Source organism: Equus asinus, chromosome 6, assembly GCF_041296235.1.
Source record: "Equus asinus isolate D_3611 breed Donkey chromosome 6, EquAss-T2T_v2, whole genome shotgun sequence".
NCBI classification, from domain to species: domain Eukaryota; kingdom Metazoa; phylum Chordata; class Mammalia; order Perissodactyla; family Equidae; genus Equus; species Equus asinus.
The window spans coordinates 78,810,992-78,833,306 of NC_091795.1; the positions used below are offsets into that span (position 1 = coordinate 78,810,992).

Consider the following 22,315-nt stretch of genomic DNA (forward strand, 5'->3'; position numbering starts at 1 on the left):
ACACAAATTTCCACAACAACTTTATTTGTAATGTCCCAAACATGTCAACAAGCCTGGAGATGGGGGTGGAGAAGGGGATTACAAAGATGAGGAAACTCTTGGGAGCAATGCACATGGTCATTGTCTTGACTGTGATAACGATTTCATGGATGAACGCATATGCCAAAACTTATCACATTGTATGCTTTAAATATGTGCAGTTTATGATACATCAATTATACCTCAATAAGGATGCTAAAAAAATCTAGGCACAAAAAAATAAACAATGAGTAACAGCAACAAGCAATTTACAAACACAATTCAAAATCAGTTTCTTTTTAGCTTCTACAAGGCAAGGGAAAACAGGATTGAAACAAAAACACAAACCACCAACTGGGAAAAAATATCTGCAAATTATATCTGACAAAGGGTTAATCTGCATAACATATAAAGAACTCACACAACTCAACAACAAAAAATCAAACAACCTGATCAAAAAATGGGCAGGGGATATGATTTCTCGAAAGAAGATATACAGATGGCCAATAGTCACATGAAAAGATGCTCATCATCACTGATCATCAGGGAAATGCAAATCAAAACTACACTAAGATACCACCTTACACCTGTTAGAATGGCGAAAATAACCAAAACAAAAAATAACAAATGTTGGAGAGGTTGCCGAGAAAAAGGAACCCTCATACACTGCCAGTGAGAATGCAAACTGGTGCAGCCACTATGGCAAACAGTATGGAGATTTCTCAAAAAATTAAAAATAGAAATACCATATGACTCAGCCATCCCACTACTGGGTATCTATCCAAAGAACTTGAAGTCAGCAATTCAAAGAGACGCATGTACCCCTATGTTCATTGCAGCATTATTCACAATAGCCAAGACTTGGAGCAACCTAAGTGTCCATCTACTGAGGACTGGATAAAGAAGATATGGTGTGTACACACACACACACACACACACACACACAATGGAATACTACTCAGTCATAAAAAAGGATAAAAATCGTCCCATTTCACAACAACACAGATGGACCTTGAGGGTATTATGTTAAGTGAAATAAGCCAGACAGAGAAAGACAATCTTTGTATGACTCCACTCATATGTGGAAGATAAACATGTGGACAAAGAGAACAGATTAGTGGTTGCCAGGGGAAAGGGGGTGTGGGGGGTGGGCACAAAGGGTGAAGTGGTGCACCTACAGTATGACTGACAAGTAATAACATACAACTGAAATTTCACAAAGTTGTAAACTATCATAATCTCAATAAAAAAGAAAAATCAGTTTATTTTCGTGAGATTCTATACATTTACCAGTGAACAATCTTCCAATATTTTTGTGTCGAGACCAAAATTAAGAGTTGATTTGATAAATTCTAAAGATTTCAGGCACAATAAAGTGTTAAGAAAACAAAATTCAGTCTAACATGAAGTCACTCATACATGTTCAAAATCTCTGCCATCAGACCCCCATATACACAAGAAACTCTCTTAGCCCATCAATAGGAGATAGCAGTCTCCTTACAGTAATATGAAAGGTTTGTTTTTCTTTTTTAATTTTCATTCAGTGGCAAACTCTCAAATGTTACTTCCTTATAGAAACTGTCTTTCAAAGGTAATTATGGGACCTTACAGTGTTTGCTACCTTTGTTCTACCTACCAAAACAAAACTTCCACAGCTTCAAAAGTGGCCTTTTCAGGCAGCCTTTCAATACAGCTTTTTAATTTGTTTGTTTTTTAAGTTTACTCCCCGATTACTAGGAAGCCCCCAGGTATACAGATATTATTTTCAGGATCTTACAAGAGAAATCAACTTTTCTTTCGTAGAAGAAATTTTGTAGCTGGAGACCGCTAGGTCTAAGGAGCCAAAAAGGTGAAGCATTTAGAACTGAAGCACCTCAGTAATGTCAAGAGCCTTTGGTGGCAGATTTTAACTTTTTGACATTACTAATATCTTAAGTAAGTGTTAAATCCTCTAAAACTGAAAGAAATTATCCCAACAAGAGCTCCTTAAAAATCAGATACAGAACAGAAAACCAACTCAATTTGATACAAGAGGCATAATTAGAAACCAGGCCTTAGCTGATGGTTTTGAAGGTGAACAGAGGTCCACATTAGGCCTCATGAACCTTTCCCAACAAAACTACTTTAAGGAATACACATTTGATGAGTCCCACTTCTGAGTATTATTCCGTGTAAATTCAGAGTAACTTTATATAGCCAAGAACATGCTCAGCTAATTGATAACTAAGATGAGAAACTATTCTATTTTTAAAATCTCTACTTGTTTTGTCCATGAATAGTAGGTTTGAAAAAAGTTAACTTCACCAACAGATGATGTCATAAAATCCAAGGAATTTCCTATATTTCTTAAATTTAAAAACTTTTTGACAGCCCTTTAACATCAAATTATTCACTTTTAAAAGTAGTTTCAAAGGGAATGAGTAACAGCAACTACTGCAAATTTTCAAAGACAGCCAAGGAATTTAACGTCCTCAGCAAATCATCAGTAAATAGACATTACTGCACTAGATTAACCCAGTGGAGCCATCTACTTCAACAAAATCATGGATTTTCCTAAAATTAAAAAAAAAAAAAAAGGTTATTTTTAAATTGCCCAGTCACAAAAACATCCAGGCTCCTGAAGCTCCCAACAAGCAAGGAGGAGGCTCTATTATATAATGAATGCTCTTAACTTTTTCTCATAAAGATCTGTTTTTAGGCAGGCTCAATTCTTCATTACAAGTCAGTGTGAATTTAACATTAAATACAATAAAGCAAGTCTCATACTCATCATTTATATTAACCATGTAAGCTGTGACAGATTCTGTCTTTTCAAAGCAAAGTTACCTTCCAAATCCAAAAGACTACATACCAGACATTAAGTAACCGGTCATGCACTGCTCCAGATAAGAAATAAAGACCTGTAATTCCATCAAAGGGTTGGCTCTCATTAGGAGGTCTGATAGTAGTGAACAGAAGTGACGAAACCGGTGTCGCATGTCCTGTGAAGTGCTAGAGAAAGTTAAATCTCATTTAGCAGAGGACGGATACAGATCAGTAACAAAAACTAAGAGTCCAAATGTATCACAAGCAAGATATATATGATACATAACTGAAATTAGAGCTCTAGACTAAAGGTAACAGTTAAATTTAATTCTATGTAACTAAGATTATTTGCTAAATTCTTCTCACTTCTTAAAAACTCTATCTGAAAACAGTGAAAATCAAGATGTCCCTTTCAACTCCCATGACCCCGCCCACAATCTATTTCTTCAATTTTTGAGTTCAAGAATCACTTAATTCTATCCATTGTAAAAGGGGTGCTTGGGTGCTCAGACACAGCCAAGGAATTGTAGGTCTTCATTTTACTCTCAGTGAGTCGAAACCACAATTTTAAGGCATCATCACAGCACCAAGTGTTCAGTAACCCTTGAGTGTACTCAAAATGTGATACTCAATCTCCATAGTTAAATACTATCTGTGCACCAAATGCTGGATGCAAAGTAGAGATCAAAATTACCATAATCTCTGCATAGCAGAGTAAAAGATTTCTAATTCAAATTCCACTCATTGTATTCGTTTTTCCAATGCATGTTAAGCAGACATGTCTAACCTATATAACATCAAGCAGATTTGGAGGCTAACTTTTGTCTATTAAGTTTACCTTTGGTAAGCTTGAAAATACAGACTGTATTCTTAAACCAATATTCTACGGCTCAGACTTCTGCCTTCTTCAGACTTACTCTAGATGACTGCTACGCTTATAACTAATTTGATTCACTCACTCTGTAGATTTCTTTGGTCTCCAAAACCCATAGTTTGATTGTTCGACCAGCTGAAAGCAACATTTTTCCATCTGGGCTGATACACAGAGAACTGACGCTGCTATTGTCACCTTTCCATTTGCTGTATTGTGAAGAGAAACAAAAATATCTGAATGAATAGGGAGAAACCTTAATTCAGAGCAAAAGAATAACAAAAACAAATCAGGCATTAAAAATACCACCTAAGGTTCTACGGCAAATTACATTCCCTAAAAATTTGTGTCAGGTAAACTAACCTTGGACATATCACTAAGATAAAACCTCCCTGATGGGACGATAAGAGATTCTTTTTTGTTTTTTAAAGATTGGCACCTGGGCTAACAACTGCTGTCAATCTTCCTTTTTTTTTTTTCTTCCTGCTTTATCTCCCCAAACCCCCCTGTACACAGTTGTGTATCATTAGTTGCAGGTCCTTCTAGTTGTGGGATGTGGGACGCCGCCTCAACGTGGCCTAACGAGCAGTGCCATGTCCGCGCCCAGGATCCGAACCCTGGGCTGCCGCAGCAGAGCGTGCAAACTTAACCACTCGGCCACAGAGCCGGCCCCTAAGAGAGATTCTTAAGAGGTACCAGAAAATGAGTGACTAAGAGTTACAAGAATGTAAAATGAGTAGTTGTATATCCTGTGATCCATGAGATGGATTTTGTTAATGCTCAGGAAACTTCCATGTTGGCTGGAATTCTGAGTGTCCATTCCATCCTCTCCATCTATCTTTAATTTACTTAGCACAGTCCAGAAAGGTGATCTGTACCCCAAATCCACACAGATGAGCCCTCATCTGATAGGGTAAAATAAATCAGTTATAGATGATCCCTTTCTAACACCTCAAATATGATTAGCAAATGAGACCTCGCAGTTGGTTGCACATGTTAAGGCTATTAGAGCCACAAGAAGCTTGGCTATTCATTTATAAAATCAAGAAATGACAGGAGCAATCTTATTACTAAAAGAGGTTAACTCTCAAGTGGAAGAAAATATATTGTTCTGCCAGTCACATGGGAATGTCAAATTACTCATTTGGAAAAACAAAATTAAGTTTCTACTTTATACTATACATACACAAAACTTACTGATATAAAAATAAGCATTAAAAAATATATAGCAGAATGTTTTTATAATCCTGGGGACAGGAAAGGCCTTTCAAAGCAATTACAAACCAGAAATCATAAAGGAAAAAATGACCTGATTTAATTAAATAAAACTCTGTACCATAAAATAAGTCATAAAATTAAAATAAAAGCAAAAGGCTAGGAGAAAATACCAAAGATATATACAACAGATGAAGGATTAATACTCGGAATACATAAATAGCTCCTTATATCCAAGAAATAGCTTCTTGAGTTCAAGAAAAAACTCAAAAATAGACAAAGGCTATAAACAGGTAATTCATAGAAGAAATACCAATTGCTAATAAACATGTAAACATTCAACTGCACTACTAATCAAGGAAATGCAGCAACAACATAGGAGAGAACTCTTCCTTTACCCTCATTGGTTCCTAACATTTCTGACAATTTCTCATCGATTTCCACAGCTTTGATGCTCATTTATACACGTTATTCAACATCTATTCACTGAATTGATAATTTTTATAAAAAAAAGACATATCCCCACCCTCCTCACAAGCTTCCTGAATCTACTTTCCCACTCAGCAGTGAAAATGTGAGCACAGAGCTAATAACACCACGGTCCCCGCCCCCTCCCCCTTTAAAAGAGCTTCGAGAATCAAAGTATAAGCCTCCTACATCAGCATCACCTGAAAACTTGTTAGACGTAAAGACTCCCGAGCACCAGCCTAGACCTACTAAATCCTATCTGTATGCACAAGTAATGTACACCCACATTAGAGCTCACTGAAAGCACTAGATAAGAAGACCCCTCTCTGGAAAACCTGACTGGTTCCAGAGAAATGACCCACACATACTGACATTTCCCAATCACTCTACAGATGAAGTCTAACAGTTGAGCCACACACCCACACAGGCCTTCTAATCAGCTTTGTAGTGTTTCATTTTCAAAAAGCAACAGGCAGCCAAGGATCTCCAGTCATCTGAAGCATGCCTTTAAGACGGAAGATAGAGACTAAAAGCAAACAAAAATCAAAACACATCCTCAAGAGGGAGATGATGTAAGGAACAAATGAAAAAAAACTTTAAATCCCATAATTAATATCTTCAGAGGATTAGAAAATATTCTATGCATAAAAGGAATATGATGCAACAAAAAAAATATTGAGAACAAAAAACACTTCCTGTGAGTTAAAAATATGCTGAGAGAAATTTTAAAATTCAATAGAAGATTTGGAAGATGAAATTGAAGAAATCTCCCAGGTAACAGTAGAAAAAGACAAAAGGGAAAAGTAAGAGAGAAAAAAGAAAAAAACATAAAGGATTAGTCCAGGAGATGCAACATCTAAATAACAGTAAGGAATACTAGAGAAAGATCAAAGAAAACAGAGGGGATGAAATTATCAAACACAAAGTGCAAAAAAATCAACAGGAATTTCCAGCCTAAACGGTCCCTCAAACGCCAATGTAGTTCATTGATTAAAGAACAAAACTCATAATATTTTTAGAATACTAAGGATAATTAACACCAAAAGCTAAAAAACCAATGAACCAATGCTTCAAAATCCTGAGGGAAAATTATTTCCAACCTAAAATTCTATAACCTCAAACTACCAATCAATTGTGAAGGTAGAATAAAGACACTGGCAGACAAGCAATAAATAAATGTACCATCCACACACCCTTTCTCAGGAAGCTACCAGTTCTTGTACTTCACCAAAAGCAAAGAGTAAACCAACAAAGAGAAAAATGAGATCCAAGAAATAGAGGCTCCATCTGACAAGAGAATTTTCAAGATGATGGTGAAAGGAAATCCCAGGACAATCACTGTTCAGCAGACCCTGGAAGACAGCAGAGAAGTCCTCCAAGAAATAAATGAAACTGGAGGAACACCTCCAAAAAATAAATAAAACTGATTAACTGATGTCCAAAAATAACTGAGAAGATTTACATTACTGTAGGAGAATGAACTAGTGATAGGTATATACAAAACTAAGCAAATGAAGAATAAGGCAATTATAAACCCCAAGAAAAGCAAGTTACGTTACGTGCCAAAAATATAAACCTAGTACAGCCCAAGGCTCATCTATTACAATATTTAAGTAGTCAGAATGTAAACACTGAATACTTGCTTAATCAAAAACTGTGACATTATTGGGAGAATGGGGAGGGTTACGTGGGGGCAGAGGTTATGAGAGCTAAATCTTCACCTTCCAGAAGGAAATAAAGAGATAGTACCTAAACCGGAAAACAAAATCAATTAACACCAGCATAAGAATGCCAAGAATGCAACTAGAACTCAATATTATGAGACAGCACAGTTTAGATGAGAGCTCAGGCTCTGATTTAACCTATTTCTCAACTGTAAAATAGGAGCCCAGCTCACAGTGTTATGACTAAATACGATACTGTGTACAACGGAACAGTGCCTTGAACATTACTAGTGCCTCTGTGAAGGACCTGACTTTGTGAACTCTCATCCAGATAGCATTTTAAAAATACAGTTGCATAATAACATGGATGGACCTTGAGGGAATTATGTTAAGTGAAACAAGCCAGCGAGAGAAGGATAATCTGTGTATGACTCCACTCATATGAGGAATTTAAAATTATGGACTAAGAACAGTTTAGTGGATACCGGGGGAAAGGTAGGGTGGGGGGTGGGCACAAAGCGTGAAGTGATACACCTACAACATGACTGACAAACATTAACGTACAACTGAAATTTCACAAGATTGTAACCTATCATTAACTCAATTAAAAAAAAAAAAATACAGTTGCATGGGTCCCACCCCAGACCTAGTGAATGACAATCTCCATACGGGTTTCTGACAGTCACCAGTATGGAAACTACTGCTCCGGGTAAATGGAGTACAAACCCTTACTGAGAACCTCTAGGCAGATGACTTACTCATCTGCACCTCCAGTCCCAAGCCCTCCTTTAAGTTCTAAGCCTCTATCACCAATCTGTCTGCTGGGTCTTGCCTTTCACATGTATTTCAAATTCAACTTGTCTAAATACTCCAAAACTATTTCCCTCTTTTGACCATAATTCTATTAACTGCACCACTACTCACCCAATAAGTTCATAAAGCTGAAAACTTAGTAGTTACCTTCAATTTAACTCCTTTCTGTCACTCAATACTCCCCTCCATCCTTCCCAAGTGTTGCTGATTCTTCTTGGTTGGTATCTTGTCCATTCTTACTTCCCACTCTTACCATCCTACACCTGGACTATTACAACCACCACCTGGGATCTGGCTTCTCTGTCTTTGAACTAGCCCATTCCCACATACTCTACACATTGCTGAAAGGTTACTTTTTCCCAAAGCATTATTTTGCTTATTCTCAAGACACTGACCTTTAATGGCTCTCTCCTGCTTACCAGACAGAATCTAAAGAAATGGTTTGAATAGAATCCAAGAAAGCAGTTTAAGCATGGTAGAAAAACACTACCAGAATTCAAACTCCTCTGCTACTTGTTAGCTGTAGGACCGTGGGCATCATTATCCTCATCTACACAAGTTCACAGTAAACTGAACTTCATTCGACAGTCCACATTTATTGAACATCTACTATATAGACAATCACAGAAGTAGGGGCTTGAACTAGAAGAGCAGTCTGAGATTTTTTTGTGTGTGTCTGAGGAAGATTGGCCCTGAGCTAACATCTGTTGCCAATCTTCCTCTTTTTCCTTGAGGAAGATTGTCACTGAGCTAACATCCGTGCCAATCTTCCTCCACTTTCTATGTGAGATGCCACCACAGATGGCTCAATGAGTGGTGTATAGGTCCACACCCAGGATCCAAACCTGTGAACCCTGGGCTGCTAAAGTGGAGCACACACACTTAATCACTATGTCACCAGGCTGACCCCTGTCTGAGATTTTTATCTATGACCCTTAAGGCCAGAGTCTTGAGATACTTTGGCCCATATCCTCCACCAGCCATTATCCCCTAGTATGCACCTCATCTAAATTACTCATTTGCAAGTACATCTTTCACTTCCCTTTCTCCTAGCCTTGCTCTTGTCACCTCTCCACCTTCCTTCCCCGCCCTTGAAAGGATCCTCCCATCCTCTTCCACCCAAATCTTACCCTATCCTAGCAAGCCCAAGTGAAATCTCCTCCCTTCCACCAGGCCTTCCCAACACTACCCTATTCATTTGACCAGTAATCACATGCTACCTTATGACTCTCCTGTGCAGTTATTTCACTCTTGTACCATTATTTAACCTTTATGTATTAAAATCTTACATGCCCTATTTTTGATTAAAAATTCCTTGAGAAAAGTCTATAATTTTATTATCTACATTCCCCCCATGTCCAATATCAAATTTTACTTATAGCAAGAATATAGTCCTGATTTGTCAAACTCTAAGGCATTTCTAAACAGTAACCAGGTTATCCATCCAACACCATAGAACCATCAATGTTACTCACCACTTTACTTTACACGTCTGCGTATTCCATTCCACAATATGTTTATCATCTGAACAACTATACAAATAGCCATTGTCTTGATGCCACTGTATGCAATTAACTTTGTTGTCATGTCCACCACTCTGCAGATTAAAAAAAATTAAAGAAAAAAATAAAACTCATCTGGTATAATATGATAATATGCACCCTGAAATTTAGTTACTGAACAGTTAACTAAAATGTTAGGCCTTAATCTAAAAGAGCCTTCACCTACATCTATCCATTTCTAACATCAAAAATATGATAAATCAGCTATAACTTCATCAAATGTTAACCTTGCCTTCTCCTCTGCTGGAAAAACATACTTTCACATCGTTAAGTGAAAGGATACTAGTCCTAAATGCCACTTGCTTTTGACACGAACACCAGCACTAAGCATAATAAAATACTTCATGTATAGTGGCACAAAGTTTGAGACACGAGAGAACTAGTAAAGTCAAATTGTAAAGAGTTTAAAGCCAACACTTAAGGTGAAAATTATGTCTAGTCAAAACTATCCTTGAAAATTCCTTTTTTTAAAAAAGTGCCCAAACTATCTCTCAATAAAGAAATCACTGTTTCTTCAGGTAAACACTAAACGTTTCCTTGTGTTACAGATCATACCATACGAATGATACTTTAAACACATTCGGCATAGCAAGATGCTTGCTCACTCAGAGGCACATAGGAATGGAGACATCAACTGTGGAAGGGCAAATCAAGCCTCCCATCTCTCACACATTCCAGGACAAACTTGACTCAGTAGAATAAAGTGCTAAATCACCTACATTGCATGCAATTATCACATTCACTCTTTCTACCTGAATTCACATAAATTAAATATACAATGAAACAGCACTATACATGTATCTAAGCTAACGATAAAAGTTAAAACTCAAAATCAGTACTTCCATCATATAGAATGCTCCCATCTTAAAAGAAAAATATTTTTAAATGTTTAGTTCAGTTATTTCCCTTCTCCCTTATCATTCATCTATTCAAAGAACTAAGTCCTTTATTACAGACACACAAAGAATTGAACAAAAATAAATTCCACAGGAAGAATTCCGTAAGAAAATAAATAAAAATTTTCAAAGTCAGTAATCCAAGAGATACAAATTTTTTAAAAAGTAACATTTTCAGTCCATTCATCTGGCAATTTGTTTAGCTTTTTTTTTTTTAAAGATTGGCAGCTGAGCTAACAACTGTTACAATCTTCTTTTTTTTTTTTCCTTTTTTTTGCTTTTTCTCCCCAAAGCCCCCAGTATACAGTTGTACATTTTAGTTGTGGGTCCTTCCAGTTGTGGCATGTGGGACGCCGCTTCAACGAGGCCTGATGAGTGGTGCCATGTCCGCGCCCAGGATCCGAACCAGAGAAACCCTGGGCCGCCATAGTGGAGCACGGGAACTTAACCATTCAGCCACAGGGCCAGCCCCTGTTCAGCATTTTAAAACCCATGCTGGTAAGGTTATATAGTAAACATGGCACTATCACACATTGCTAGGGGCTAATACATCCTTTTGGAAAGCAATCTAGCAACTGTCCACTCATTCATTCATTTATTTGTTCAACAAACATTTACTCAATACCAATTACATGCCAGGCACTACACTCAGCACTTTCAATTGTATCATTATGTCTAAATCTCAATAAAGTCATGCAAGGTAGGTTATACAATATCCACTTAAGAGGTAAGAAGTTCAATTACTCATCCATGATGCCATAACTAGAAAGATTCAACCTCCGAGCAGACAAGTTCCAATGCTGAGTCCTCTTCCACTCCGCCACATGATCCCAAGTCTCCTTACCCTGATCCTCTTGGTTCCTTTTTAATAAATTCAGTCTCTGTTAAAGATTTAGGTAGTACAATCCTGTGAGGTATTGAAATGATCTAAAAAGAAGTTCTAGGCTCCATCAGCATCATGTCTGCAACCACCGCAGCTGAGTGAAGCAGCTATCACACTGTACAGGATACAGATACCTGCTGACCACAAAAGACTGACCAAATCAAAGGATGGGCTCCCGACTACAGTGGAGTAAAAGCCCATATGAGGACCACACTTAACTTGGGAGGAGAGGAGAGAGGAATAAAGGGAGATTCCCTTCCTGCTATACATACCTTTGAATGCTTTAATTTTTTTTACAGCTGTGTATTATTTTTATGATCTTTAATATGAAAACAACAGTCATGCACCACACAACACTGTTTTGGTCAATAGCGGACTGCACACATGACAACGGTCCCCTAAGATTAGTACCATACAGCCTAGTTGTATAGTAGGCTACATCATCTAGGTTTGCGTAACTCTATGCTCTACGATGTTCACACAACAACGAAATCACCTAATGATGCATCTCTCAGAACCTATTCCCTGTTGTCAAGGGACACATGACTGTATTTTTAAATGCTTTTCTAAAATCAGATAAAATTTTTCATGTATCAAATCAGCTAAGTTTTTGTTAGTGTTATTGCTGTTTTAATGGGAATATTCAATGGTGGCAATGACGCTATTGAAACACAGGTACTATCCTTCCATTGTGGATATAAACAAATTAGGAAAACTTCCAGAAAGTATTTTTATACTATGTGTAAAAAGCCTTAACACTCAAACCCTTTGACTAATTAGAGGTTAGCAATTCTGAGAATCCACGTAAGGAAAACAAATATTTATAACAACAAAATCAGAAACCACCTAAATGGTCAGTAATAGTTAAATCACCAAGGGACTATCTAACGTAATGGGATTTTAGTCAGTCATTAAAAACGTTTATAATTAGTGCTTGACAAATATGCAAATTGCTTACATTGTAATTTAATGAAAAATATCAGGATACAAAATAGATGGACAAAACCCAACTTTGTTTTTTCAAACACATGCATAAAGCAAAGAAATACACAATCTATTAAGCAGAAGATCCCTCAGTGATAAATGTAGGTATAAATTTTTTCCCTTTTCAACGTTATGTAGTTCCAAATTATCTTTCTACGTAATATCTATGTAGATATTACGTAAAAGAGAAAACATTGTTTTATTCATATATACAGAAAGTATTCCTATATACAGACTGTTCAGTGAACACCAAAAACACATTATAATAGATATCGTCTGAAACAAATTATGTCAGTTAAGCTACTGTCTTGCAGCACCAAACCCTCACTTCTCTGCTCTGCAATGCTGGGGCTGGCACTCTGCAAACCACCTCTGCTTTGCCAGCTGGATCGCCAGTAGGCTCCACCAATAAGGGGTGGTAGAAGGAGACAAGGCCGGAGAAGGAACGGGGACTTGTTCCTTCCTGTCTCCCAGTTTGCACCACCCCAACATTTCTTCACCCTAGCAGTGGAAATCCTTTTGGCAGAAGCTGAACTCACTATGCAATTTTTCCAATACTTGGAGAATCAGTTTCATCACCTCCCTTCAGAGACACCAGCAGTCAGCTGGAGCCCCCTCCTCAGAGGTCTGGACCCCAAGCCCATGGGGCCACACCTCCTCAAGAGACTGCAGCACTGAGAGCAACACCTGCTCCTCAGAAGTCTGAGTTTCAGCAATAACTCCAACTGCCTCCTTTGTTCCCCAGCCCCAGAGGTGGTGAGCTCCTTCTTGCAGTTGCTATTTCTGATACTTAGAATTGTGTTTACCCTTTCTTATTTTAAAAACCTAGTCAACAATTCTTCATATTCTAACCCATAATAAGGACTATATCACCTAGCATAGCTATTATCAAATATTCCCACTCAGAATTTTAATTGTAGAAGGGGCAGAAAAATACCCCTATAGTCTAGATCCTACAGCATAGGCTGAACTGTTTTGGTTTTTTCTTTTTGAGGAAGATTAGCCCTGAGCTAACATGTGTGCCCATCTTCCTCTATTTCATATGTGGGACACCTGCCACAGCATGGCTTGATAAGCAGTGTGTAGGTCAACACCCGGGATCTGAACCTGCGAACCCCAGGCCGCAGAAGCAGAACGTGTGAACTTAACTGCTACACCAATGGGCCAGCCCGTTTTTTGAAAATAAATCTCTAATAATCAGTTTCCCTGTCATCTCTCTTTTATATAAAATATACATACACACACAGTATGTACTTACTATTAATTTACTGTGTAATTCTCCTTTTACTGTACTGTATAATAAAATACTACCGACTGCTGTACCGAGAGCCAACAAGTCAGTCTGGTTACTCGTTCCGATAGCTTCTGATTTTCTTTTTTTCCTCTGAGGAGTTTCCTGGGGAAAAAAGAAAAAACAATTGTTTTATTTTGTATTTCAAACACTGAAACATCGTAAATGCATAAATGCAAATGCCCACTAGACAAAAAATGAAACATGACTGCTACTAAAAGACACTTCTTTAAAAAAAGGGTAGGGGGCCAGCCCCGTAGCCGAGTGGTTAAGTTAGCGTGCTCGGCTTCGGTGGCCCAGGGTTTCACCAATTCAGATCCTGGGCACGGACATGGCACTGCTCATCAGGCCATGCTGAGGCAGCATCCTACATGCCACAACTAGAAGGACCCACAACTAAAAGTATGCAACTATGTACCGGGGGGCCTTGGGGAGAAAAAGTAAAAAAAATAAAATAAAATCTTTAAAAAAAGGGGAGGTGGGATTCCCTCTCAGATGATTCTTTCTCACTACTTACAAAAAAAAAAAATCACTCCAATGGGAAGGAGAGCTCCTAATTCTGTCCCCCATCTCCTCCTGGAAGAAAGGTGTCAGATGGGACAATTTGGCATGCTGTTGGTATGCTCTCAACAGATCCAAGCAGCCCGACTGCTGCTTCCACTTCTCAGAAACCAACCACTCCTAACAGGCCAAAGTGAAGCCTCCACTCCCAGCAGTGATTAGAGCCCTACCAAAGCAGCCAACGCCTCCCCTGCGTCTCCCCTAACCTTCCCTTGCATTCTAGCTTCATTTGCAGAAAAAGGGACTCAGAGTGTTTTCATATTTACAAGAATGCATTTACTTCAATTTGAGTCAAAAAATAGTTGTAACTAGTAGAGCAGCACAGAGCACTCTACAGAAGTTGCTCCTGTGACTAAGGGCTAGTCTGAGAAGTTCCACGTGGTCTTGCTGATTCTAATGACTTAAGAGGCACAAGTTTCAATCTAGCGTCAAATGCCACAAGACTTCTTTGATTTATTTCAAAAATGATACTAACAGCTCCTGTCTGTCCATCAAAAAGACAATCAATGATCACAACTTCAGAGTACTAAATCAGAGTTTATAATGCTGAAAAATTATTTATAATTTCAGAATTTCTCTCAGCAAGTGCAAGATCTTTGCTCTACAGCACAAAAAAGCAGCCCAGGATACATAAAAATCTGCCCGACTTGAAAACAACCAAGGAAAACTACAATCTTACCAGTGCACAAAGACTATCAAGGAGCAGACTTATAAAGCACTTTCTCTTTTTTTTTTGTTTTAGTCATGAGGATGTTCCATTTGAAGAATTTGATTTCACTGGACACACTCAGGTCAACAAAAAGTAAAAAACTTATAAGGTAAAAAAAGTGAAAAAAAAAAATCAGGTAACTTTTTACATACAGAAAAACGTAATGCACATTTTGCAAGTCCTGAGAAATGTACTACCTTAATAAATCCAAAAGAGAAGTTACAATTAAAAGCCATAAAAATTAAAAAGTCTGATGGTCTCCTCAGTAACATTTAATTTGTCTGAAACACTGAAACTTTAGCACAAGGACTGTCCTAGGTCCCACCTTCAGTTAAATGAATTTCTAAAGCCACCTTTGAATGATTCCAGAGAGCGAATGTGCTTCTGCGTAAGGTTATGAACACAAACACCTGTTTTGGGCAAGGACAGTGGGGGAAAGTATACCAACCTACTACTATCTCATCAGAAAACTCTTCTATGAAAGATTCCAGAAATTATTTCTTCTAACTCTTGCTTTTTCCAAATCAAATTGAAATTATCTACACTGAGGTTTCTAATGTGTGAAACACAGGCTAGTCCGAACATTTATATGTTTTTCTGCAGATATGAATTTGGATTAAGAAGGGCAAAGAAATTTTAGAAATTAAACATTAACATATTCAAAACCCTAATTTCCCCATCAGCAAAATCTCTATTTCAGGAAGAAGCAAGCAGTCAAGCAGGAGGAGAATCCACAGAATCTCTGCCCAATTTTGAGGATCACTGATCTAAACTTAAATAATAATCCAATTAATTAATCACAAAGAACTACTGACTCATCCAAGTTTTCTCCAAGTTGGATGATCTTTTTAAAAATAACTTCCCATTCAGCAAGGTGAACACACCCAAACAGGTAACACATCAACCAGATAAGTTTATATAAGCAATGTGCATTTTAGTGAAATCTAATATTATAAATATCACCCCATTACTAAATATTTCTGAACCCAAAGGTTTAGTGCTACTGATGATTAGATTATGTCAGACTTTTGTTGGTCTTTTCTCTCTGAACCTGTTACGCCTGTGATCAAAAACTTCAATGACTCCCCAGAGAAGAATGAATCAATATAAACAACTCTCTGGCATTCAAAAGCATCCACAATTTAACTCCAACCCACCTTTTCCAGGCTTATTTCCAATTCCGTCCTTACATGATGCTCCCTAATCACAAATAAGCTTTCCAATTTTGCTTTTGCTTTTACCTCCACTTGGAGGGGCCTTTTCCTATTCACCTCAATTTTCATTTGGTTAAAAATCTATCCATGTTTCAAAGTCCATCTCAAATATCTCTCCACAAAAACCTTTTCTTTCTCTTAAGGCACAAGCCATACTCTGCTCTGCATTATAAACATGGTATATCTGAATGTCGTTATTTCTTCTTTGATTTCTTAGTCGTACTCAGTTTTGTTTCCCCTAAAGTGCCTAGCACAATGTCATGTGCATATTAACTACATGCACAAATAAAGTAATGGAAAGGGTAGGCTAAAAACTTAGTTCATATATTTGTGACTGGAAAATCTGAGTTCCTGGATGTACCAGGAGTGAAGACCAAAGGATGTGATTTCTTAGACTGAAGAGTCTTTTCCAATGTGAAGGTGTGAATGAGCTAAGCAATAAATACCAAACCAGTCTGAAGAAAGCTGACGAGCATCTGACCCAGAAGGCTGACAATCAGAGTGAGAGTCTGAATGGCACATGTGCACAACTTATAAAAGCAAGACACGGTACAGAAGATGTTTGCAGATGTGGTGAAGACAGAGAGAAAAAGCACACCCAGGTGATGAGACGTCTGAATTTGATCAATTAAGCAAAGACTTTTAGACTGAGATCCCAGAGTAACAAAAGAGTTTACATGGAGAGTCAATATACACACTCCCAAAAACGTTATGTATACATAACTGAAACAAGTTTCACAAAAACTTTATCCTTTACCACACAAAACACACTCTGATATTGTCTATTTTTTAATGTTGTTACAACTCACTAAATCTATTTCGCAATCCACTAATGGATCAAAACCTGTTTTTGAAAAATACTGACCTCTAGACACTGAAAATTATGCCAAAGTCTCAAGTTTCATTCCTCAATTAGTCTCCTATGCCACGGTCTCTTGGCCTATCTTACTATCACTTATTCTAGCAAATGTTTAAGTTTCACGGATAACAGTGAACAAAATGCATGCATTTTACAATACTTACCTACAGTATTTATATCAAAAACAATTATAATTCTATTTCTGCCAATGGGATCTAATCTGCAAACTTTACCTTCTTTCAAAGTTTAAATACTGGAGAGACCTTAAGACAGCATTATATAGGAAGTAGACTGTGCTGCACCTCTAAGGAAAGGTGCTGGGGATACTCAGCCGAGATTTTTCCTACAAATATTCTTAATGCTACTGTGCTTGTCCTGTCCAATGTCTGAAATGCTATGTGATTCATTCAACAAGCACTTAGCTGTGTGGGATCATTTTAACTGCAGTGACAGCAAAGCAGCATAAGTACATTTACTGTGGTAGCCAAGAGCAGACAAGGTCTGTTTCTCCAGGGCTCTACAGCAGTTAGGAGAGGAAAAGCAGACAAGTTTGAGGGATTTAAGGGGGCAATAAAATAGCAGGGTCAGTTCCTAGGTGGCTCAGCCACTTACTGTGTGGCTTGGGCATATCATTTACTCCAGTTTACACACACAAATTTAGAGAAGCTCTAAAAATGGCACCCATCTATAGTCCATCAATCTGTCTCCTTCCACTTGTCATCATTAGAGGTCTTCTTCCCCAGGATCCATCAACAAAATGGAATGCTCAGCTGTGGAATATATATGAAAACCCTCTAAAAACTACTGTGGCATAAATGTAAAGTATCATAATCATTCTGTGATGAAGAACAAGAAGCAGCAATCTATTTTTTCTAAACATTTATGAACCATTGCTTTAACTCCTGTTACCCAAGAAATTCAGCACTCAAATTTCTCCAATGATAAGAGTAACATTACCAAACTTTCTCCTTGGATGGCAAACTGCCAATTACTGACCCAGATGCAGGACACTCTTACCAACTGATTTACATTGAAGAACGGAGCAGTAAATGATAAAATGAGGCCATACAGAACACTCATTGATTCATTCAAAAATAACAACTAACATTTATTGAGCATTTACCCCATGCCAGACCATACTATAACAGTCATATACATTGCTTCATTTAACCCTCTGAGGACCCTGAAAGGTGGTTGGCATAAGCTCCACTTCACATTTGAGAGGACCAAGATCTTAACAAGGTGCTGGGAACATGGGCTTCAGAATAACATTCTTTTCATGCCTCATACCTTAAGCCTCAAAGTTGTAAAATAAAAGGACTTAATAAAACGAGAGCATCTTAAAACCTAAGTGCCAAGGATTGGAACCTGGGGACCTGAGGGCAGAGACTGAGGCAGTTGCTCAAAATCACTCTTCATTTCCTATCTTTAACAATCATGAGAATTTTTAACTTTACACCATAATATATGTGCAAATTTTTTTAATACAGGAAAACTGCTTCTCTAATTTTCAAGTAAAATTGATGCTGTAAGAGAATAAACCCCCAAGATGATGAGGCCTGGATATCTCTACATTCCTCCCAGCTCTCAATTCTGTGACTCAAGATCTAAGGTTACAGTGTAAGAGCACTGGACCAGGAGTCAGGGTACCTCGACTCTAGAGGCCTCAACTACTTTATTGGTTATTAAAGCTTGCGTGAAGTCATTTACACTTTAGTTCTGATTCTCAGTTTTCAAAAACATAATAATTTCAGGGCATCTCAGAGTTGTGTGGCTAAAATGAGAGCTATACAGGTAAAAAGATACTGAAACCTGTAAAAACTTTTTTAATGTAGCCCAACTCTCATTTTTCATTCAGGCCCCCAAAATTAAAGGGATTTGCTCAATGTAACAAAGCAAATTTGAGTTGAGTCCTGATTACAAAACCAAATCCAGGTATTTTTCTATTGTATCAAGAGTGTTATACATATTCTAAAACTAAGACTCTTAACAAAAAATGTAAGACTAGGCAAAAGTTTTATTCCTGAAGCACACAATGTAATTGTAAGTCAACAGAAAGGCAAAATGGGTAACAAATTTTTGCCAGCCTAATATTAACTACTTGTTGCAGATAATAGAGAACTGAGTTCTAAATACAGTTCTGGTTCCATTTTTGGCTTTCTACAAGTTGCTTAACTTTCCAGAGCCTCAATTTCCTCTTCCCAAACAAGGCAAAAAATTAATCTTTATCCACCTTGCAAGACTAACCACATGAATGTGAAATACACAAGTACTTCATATTTGTACATGTATACACATACACATATGTCTAACAATAACAATCAGCACTTGCCCACCAAGAACTATTCTAAATGCCATATGCATTATTAAATATGTTAACCTTCACAACCACTCTACCAGGTGGATACTACTATTCCCATCTGACAAATGGGGAACTACACGCACAATTACTACTATGAAGCCAAGTCTGGATTCAAATGTAAGCAGTGCAGCTTGGGTCCTTGCATCTAATCACTGCTCCATATTTCCTCTCTTCATTAGTATTATCACTTTACAGGAGTGTCAAAACACAAACTAGAAAACAACTTTGAGAAGGAAAAATATGCAGAGTGCACTAATTCTAACACTGACAACTATCATTTTTTTAAAAAAAGTCCAAGCTTTCTGCTTGAGTGCAAGCTCTGAGAAGGCTTCTCTTATTAATCAACAGGAGTCACTTTACCTACAGACTATGAAAATCTAGCTTAAAATTGGAAAATACCTAAACATACTCATCCAAAGTATAAGTTAGATGTATCTCTACTTTCAACCTAAAAATTTAGCAGAAAGTTCCCCAGAGCAGTCAGACGGAGTTAAGATCTGTACTAATCACTAGCTTTTGAAGTTGTACACATACTGTCAGCTGAACACCACTCATCTCACAATACCTGTTGCTTCCAAATCACACTGGACTGATTCGGTTTGGCTACCCCGTAACTGCAGTTCCCACGTGCGTGTGAGTTAGAGCAGATGTAGTCGAGTGACTCAACAGTGAATGAGACGGGTCCCTAAGTGAAAAGCCTTCCCTAACTCGGCAGTGTCCCTTCCAAGAGAAACTTCACCTGGACTCATGTTCAATAAGCTAAACTACAACTTCACTCTACCTCCATATCCTAATGCAGACTTCAGCCTTGGGGGAAAAGAGGTGTATAAAAGGGAAGCCGAGCAGACATTAAAAATGAAAAAGCAAGAGGGTTCAAACGGCTGAGAATGGAAACGAGCCAGGGAAAGTCAAGAGTTTGAAGAGTGCGAGTCCCACATCCTGGACGTGGAAGAGAACACGTGGTGAGCCGGCACCCAAGCGGGGTTGCAGTTGTCCGGAAGCAAGGAAACAGCCTTGTCCATTCCAGCTGCCCGGGGCAAAGCCGATGAGCTGGGTTGGGGTCGGAGGAGTAACACACCCCCAAAGCGGAGCTCTGTCAAAGGCCAGGGCTCTAAAGAGCGCACGCTGATGAGCAAGGCCAGGCAGCAGGAAGCCGCCCCTGGGGGGCCGGGGACCTCTGCAAACATGGCGGCCCGGCGACTGCCGGGCGCGGGGTGCACACTGCATGGAGCCCGCCGGCAGGGCTCCGGCCCACGGCCCCTCGGGTCGGGCCGCGCCCTCTCTCGTTCCCTCGGGACAGGCGACACACAGGGTTGGCGGCGTGGGCCCAGTCTGCGCCGCCGCTGCGCCCCGTGCCTCCTCGCCCCGGGCCGTCGAGGGCCATGCGCGATGCCGAGTCAGGCGCCGCCGGGCCAGGGGCTCGCGGAAGCCGAATCCGACCAGCGCCCGCCCACCGCCGTCCCGCTCGCTTTACCTTGGCCTGCAGCCGCGCTGGCGCCCAGGCCAAGCAGGTGCAGGTACCACTGAGGTGCGCGGAAGGCACGTACTCTTGGTGCAGCCGGTTGTTGGCGGTCTCCCACACTCGCAGGTGACCGTCGGTAGACGCCAAAGCGAAGTAGGCTTGGCTCTGCGGGGAGAAGGCGCAGGGGACCCCCGCGGGAGACAGGGGGTCAGCAACGCCGCCGCCGCCCGCCGCCATTGCTGTTCTGGCTCCGCGGCAGCCACGTGTTCGCCCGTGCGCAGGCGCACCGGCGCGGGGCGGGGTCTGGAGAGAGGAAGTGGGGCGGAGGGAGCGCAGAGAGCCGAGGGCGTGGCTCTTCACAACGCAGGCGAGCGTTGGGCGGGCCCACCGTGTGGACGGTGGCCGGGTGGGCCAAAGCTAACTTGTACTGGGGCGGTAGGGGACGTGTGGAGGAACGTGACTGTGTCCTGGCGAGCGGGGCCCATACCTTCAAAAAAGGGTTTGGGTTGTGGGGTTTTTATTTTAATAATATGATTGAACGAAATGTTTAAAAGAAATATTCACTTGTAAGTCCATGATTGTAACACGTTTCTATTTTTTTCTACCCGCTTCCAGCCTGTCATGTATGCACATAATAACAATTTATTCAGTCATAATAGTGTAAAGTAACGGTGGCAGCAGCTATTCTCTTTTATTTCTTCAAGATTTATACCATGTTACTACATCAAATAGACAATTTTTAATGTCTCCATAATATTTCACCAAATCTATGCATTCTGATGCAAGAAATGCCAGGTACTGTTCAACCCAGATAGAGTTTATTGCCTAGCCAGAAAGACAAAAAACACCAACCTCAGGGCTATGGGAAGACTAAAGCTTTTACAGTTAGGGAGTGCTGGGCATTTTAGATTATTTAGAATGTCATAAATTGATCTACATTCTTAAAAGGCCTGGATGCTAGGTGGAGACCGGTAGAGGGGCAAGCATGAAAGCAGACAGACAAGATAGAAGGATAATGGTGGGTTGGACTCAGATGAAAACAGTAAAGGTGGTGAGAAGATATAATCTGAAGTTATACCCAACAGATTTGCTAAATTGATTGATTGTGAAGGGTGAGAAAAAGACATGAGTGAAAGATGACTCTAAGGCCTAAGCAAATAAGTGAATGGTGATACCATCAGCTCAGTGGGGAAAGAAGTTTAAGTGGAGTGGAAATCAAGAGTTCTGTTTTGGCCAGTGAAATATAATACACCTGTTAGACATCCAAATAGAGTTGTTGTGCAGGAAGTTGGGTATATGAAAAGATCACAGTCAGAGATATAGACTGTAGGTGCATTAGGATACAGATGCTATTTGAAATTGTGGGACTGGTCAGATCGTATTGGGTGTAAGTATATATAGAGAAGAAAACTTAGCCCCAAGCTGTGCCAGTCTTTAGAGGTCAGGAAGAGGAAGAAGATCCAGCAAAGAAGATTAAGAAGAGGTAGGAGTGAGGCAGGATGAAAGTCCAGGAGAATGAGATGCCCTGGAAACCAAATTTTTATGAGAATTTCAGAAGCAAGATGTGATCAAAGCCATGTCAAATGCTATAAGATGAAGACAGTGTTAACCAGTGGACTTGCTAAGATCAAGGTCATTGGTGACTTTTCAAAAGCATTTTTAGTAGAAAGGTATGGGG

General features: G+C 39.3%; 1 protein-coding gene and 1 non-coding gene across 2 annotated transcripts in view; both read right to left on the reverse strand.

The window, feature by feature from the left end:
- The window catches only part of WDR43 (WD repeat domain 43), a 47,565-nt gene extending 26,650 nt beyond the window's left edge, over window positions 1–20,915 (reverse strand). The window contains exons 1-5 of the mRNA XM_014850416.3: window positions 20,650–20,915; window positions 13,438–13,575; window positions 9,330–9,451; window positions 3,783–3,903; window positions 2,870–3,009 (exon numbers count right to left, since the gene is read on the reverse strand). Coding sequence (XP_014705902.2) covers window positions 2,870–3,009; window positions 3,783–3,903; window positions 9,330–9,451; window positions 13,438–13,575; window positions 20,650–20,874 — 746 coding nt within the window. The 5' untranslated portion in view covers window positions 20,875–20,915. The remainder of the gene's footprint in view (window positions 1–2,869; window positions 3,010–3,782; window positions 3,904–9,329; window positions 9,452–13,437; window positions 13,576–20,649) is intronic.
- Window positions 3,326–3,410, reverse strand: LOC123286781 (small nucleolar RNA SNORD53/SNORD92). Its single transcript, XR_006529584.1, has one exon. It is a non-coding gene; the product is annotated as a small nucleolar RNA SNORD53/SNORD92 (small nucleolar RNA).
- Window positions 20,916–22,315: the final 1,400 nt, after the last annotated feature.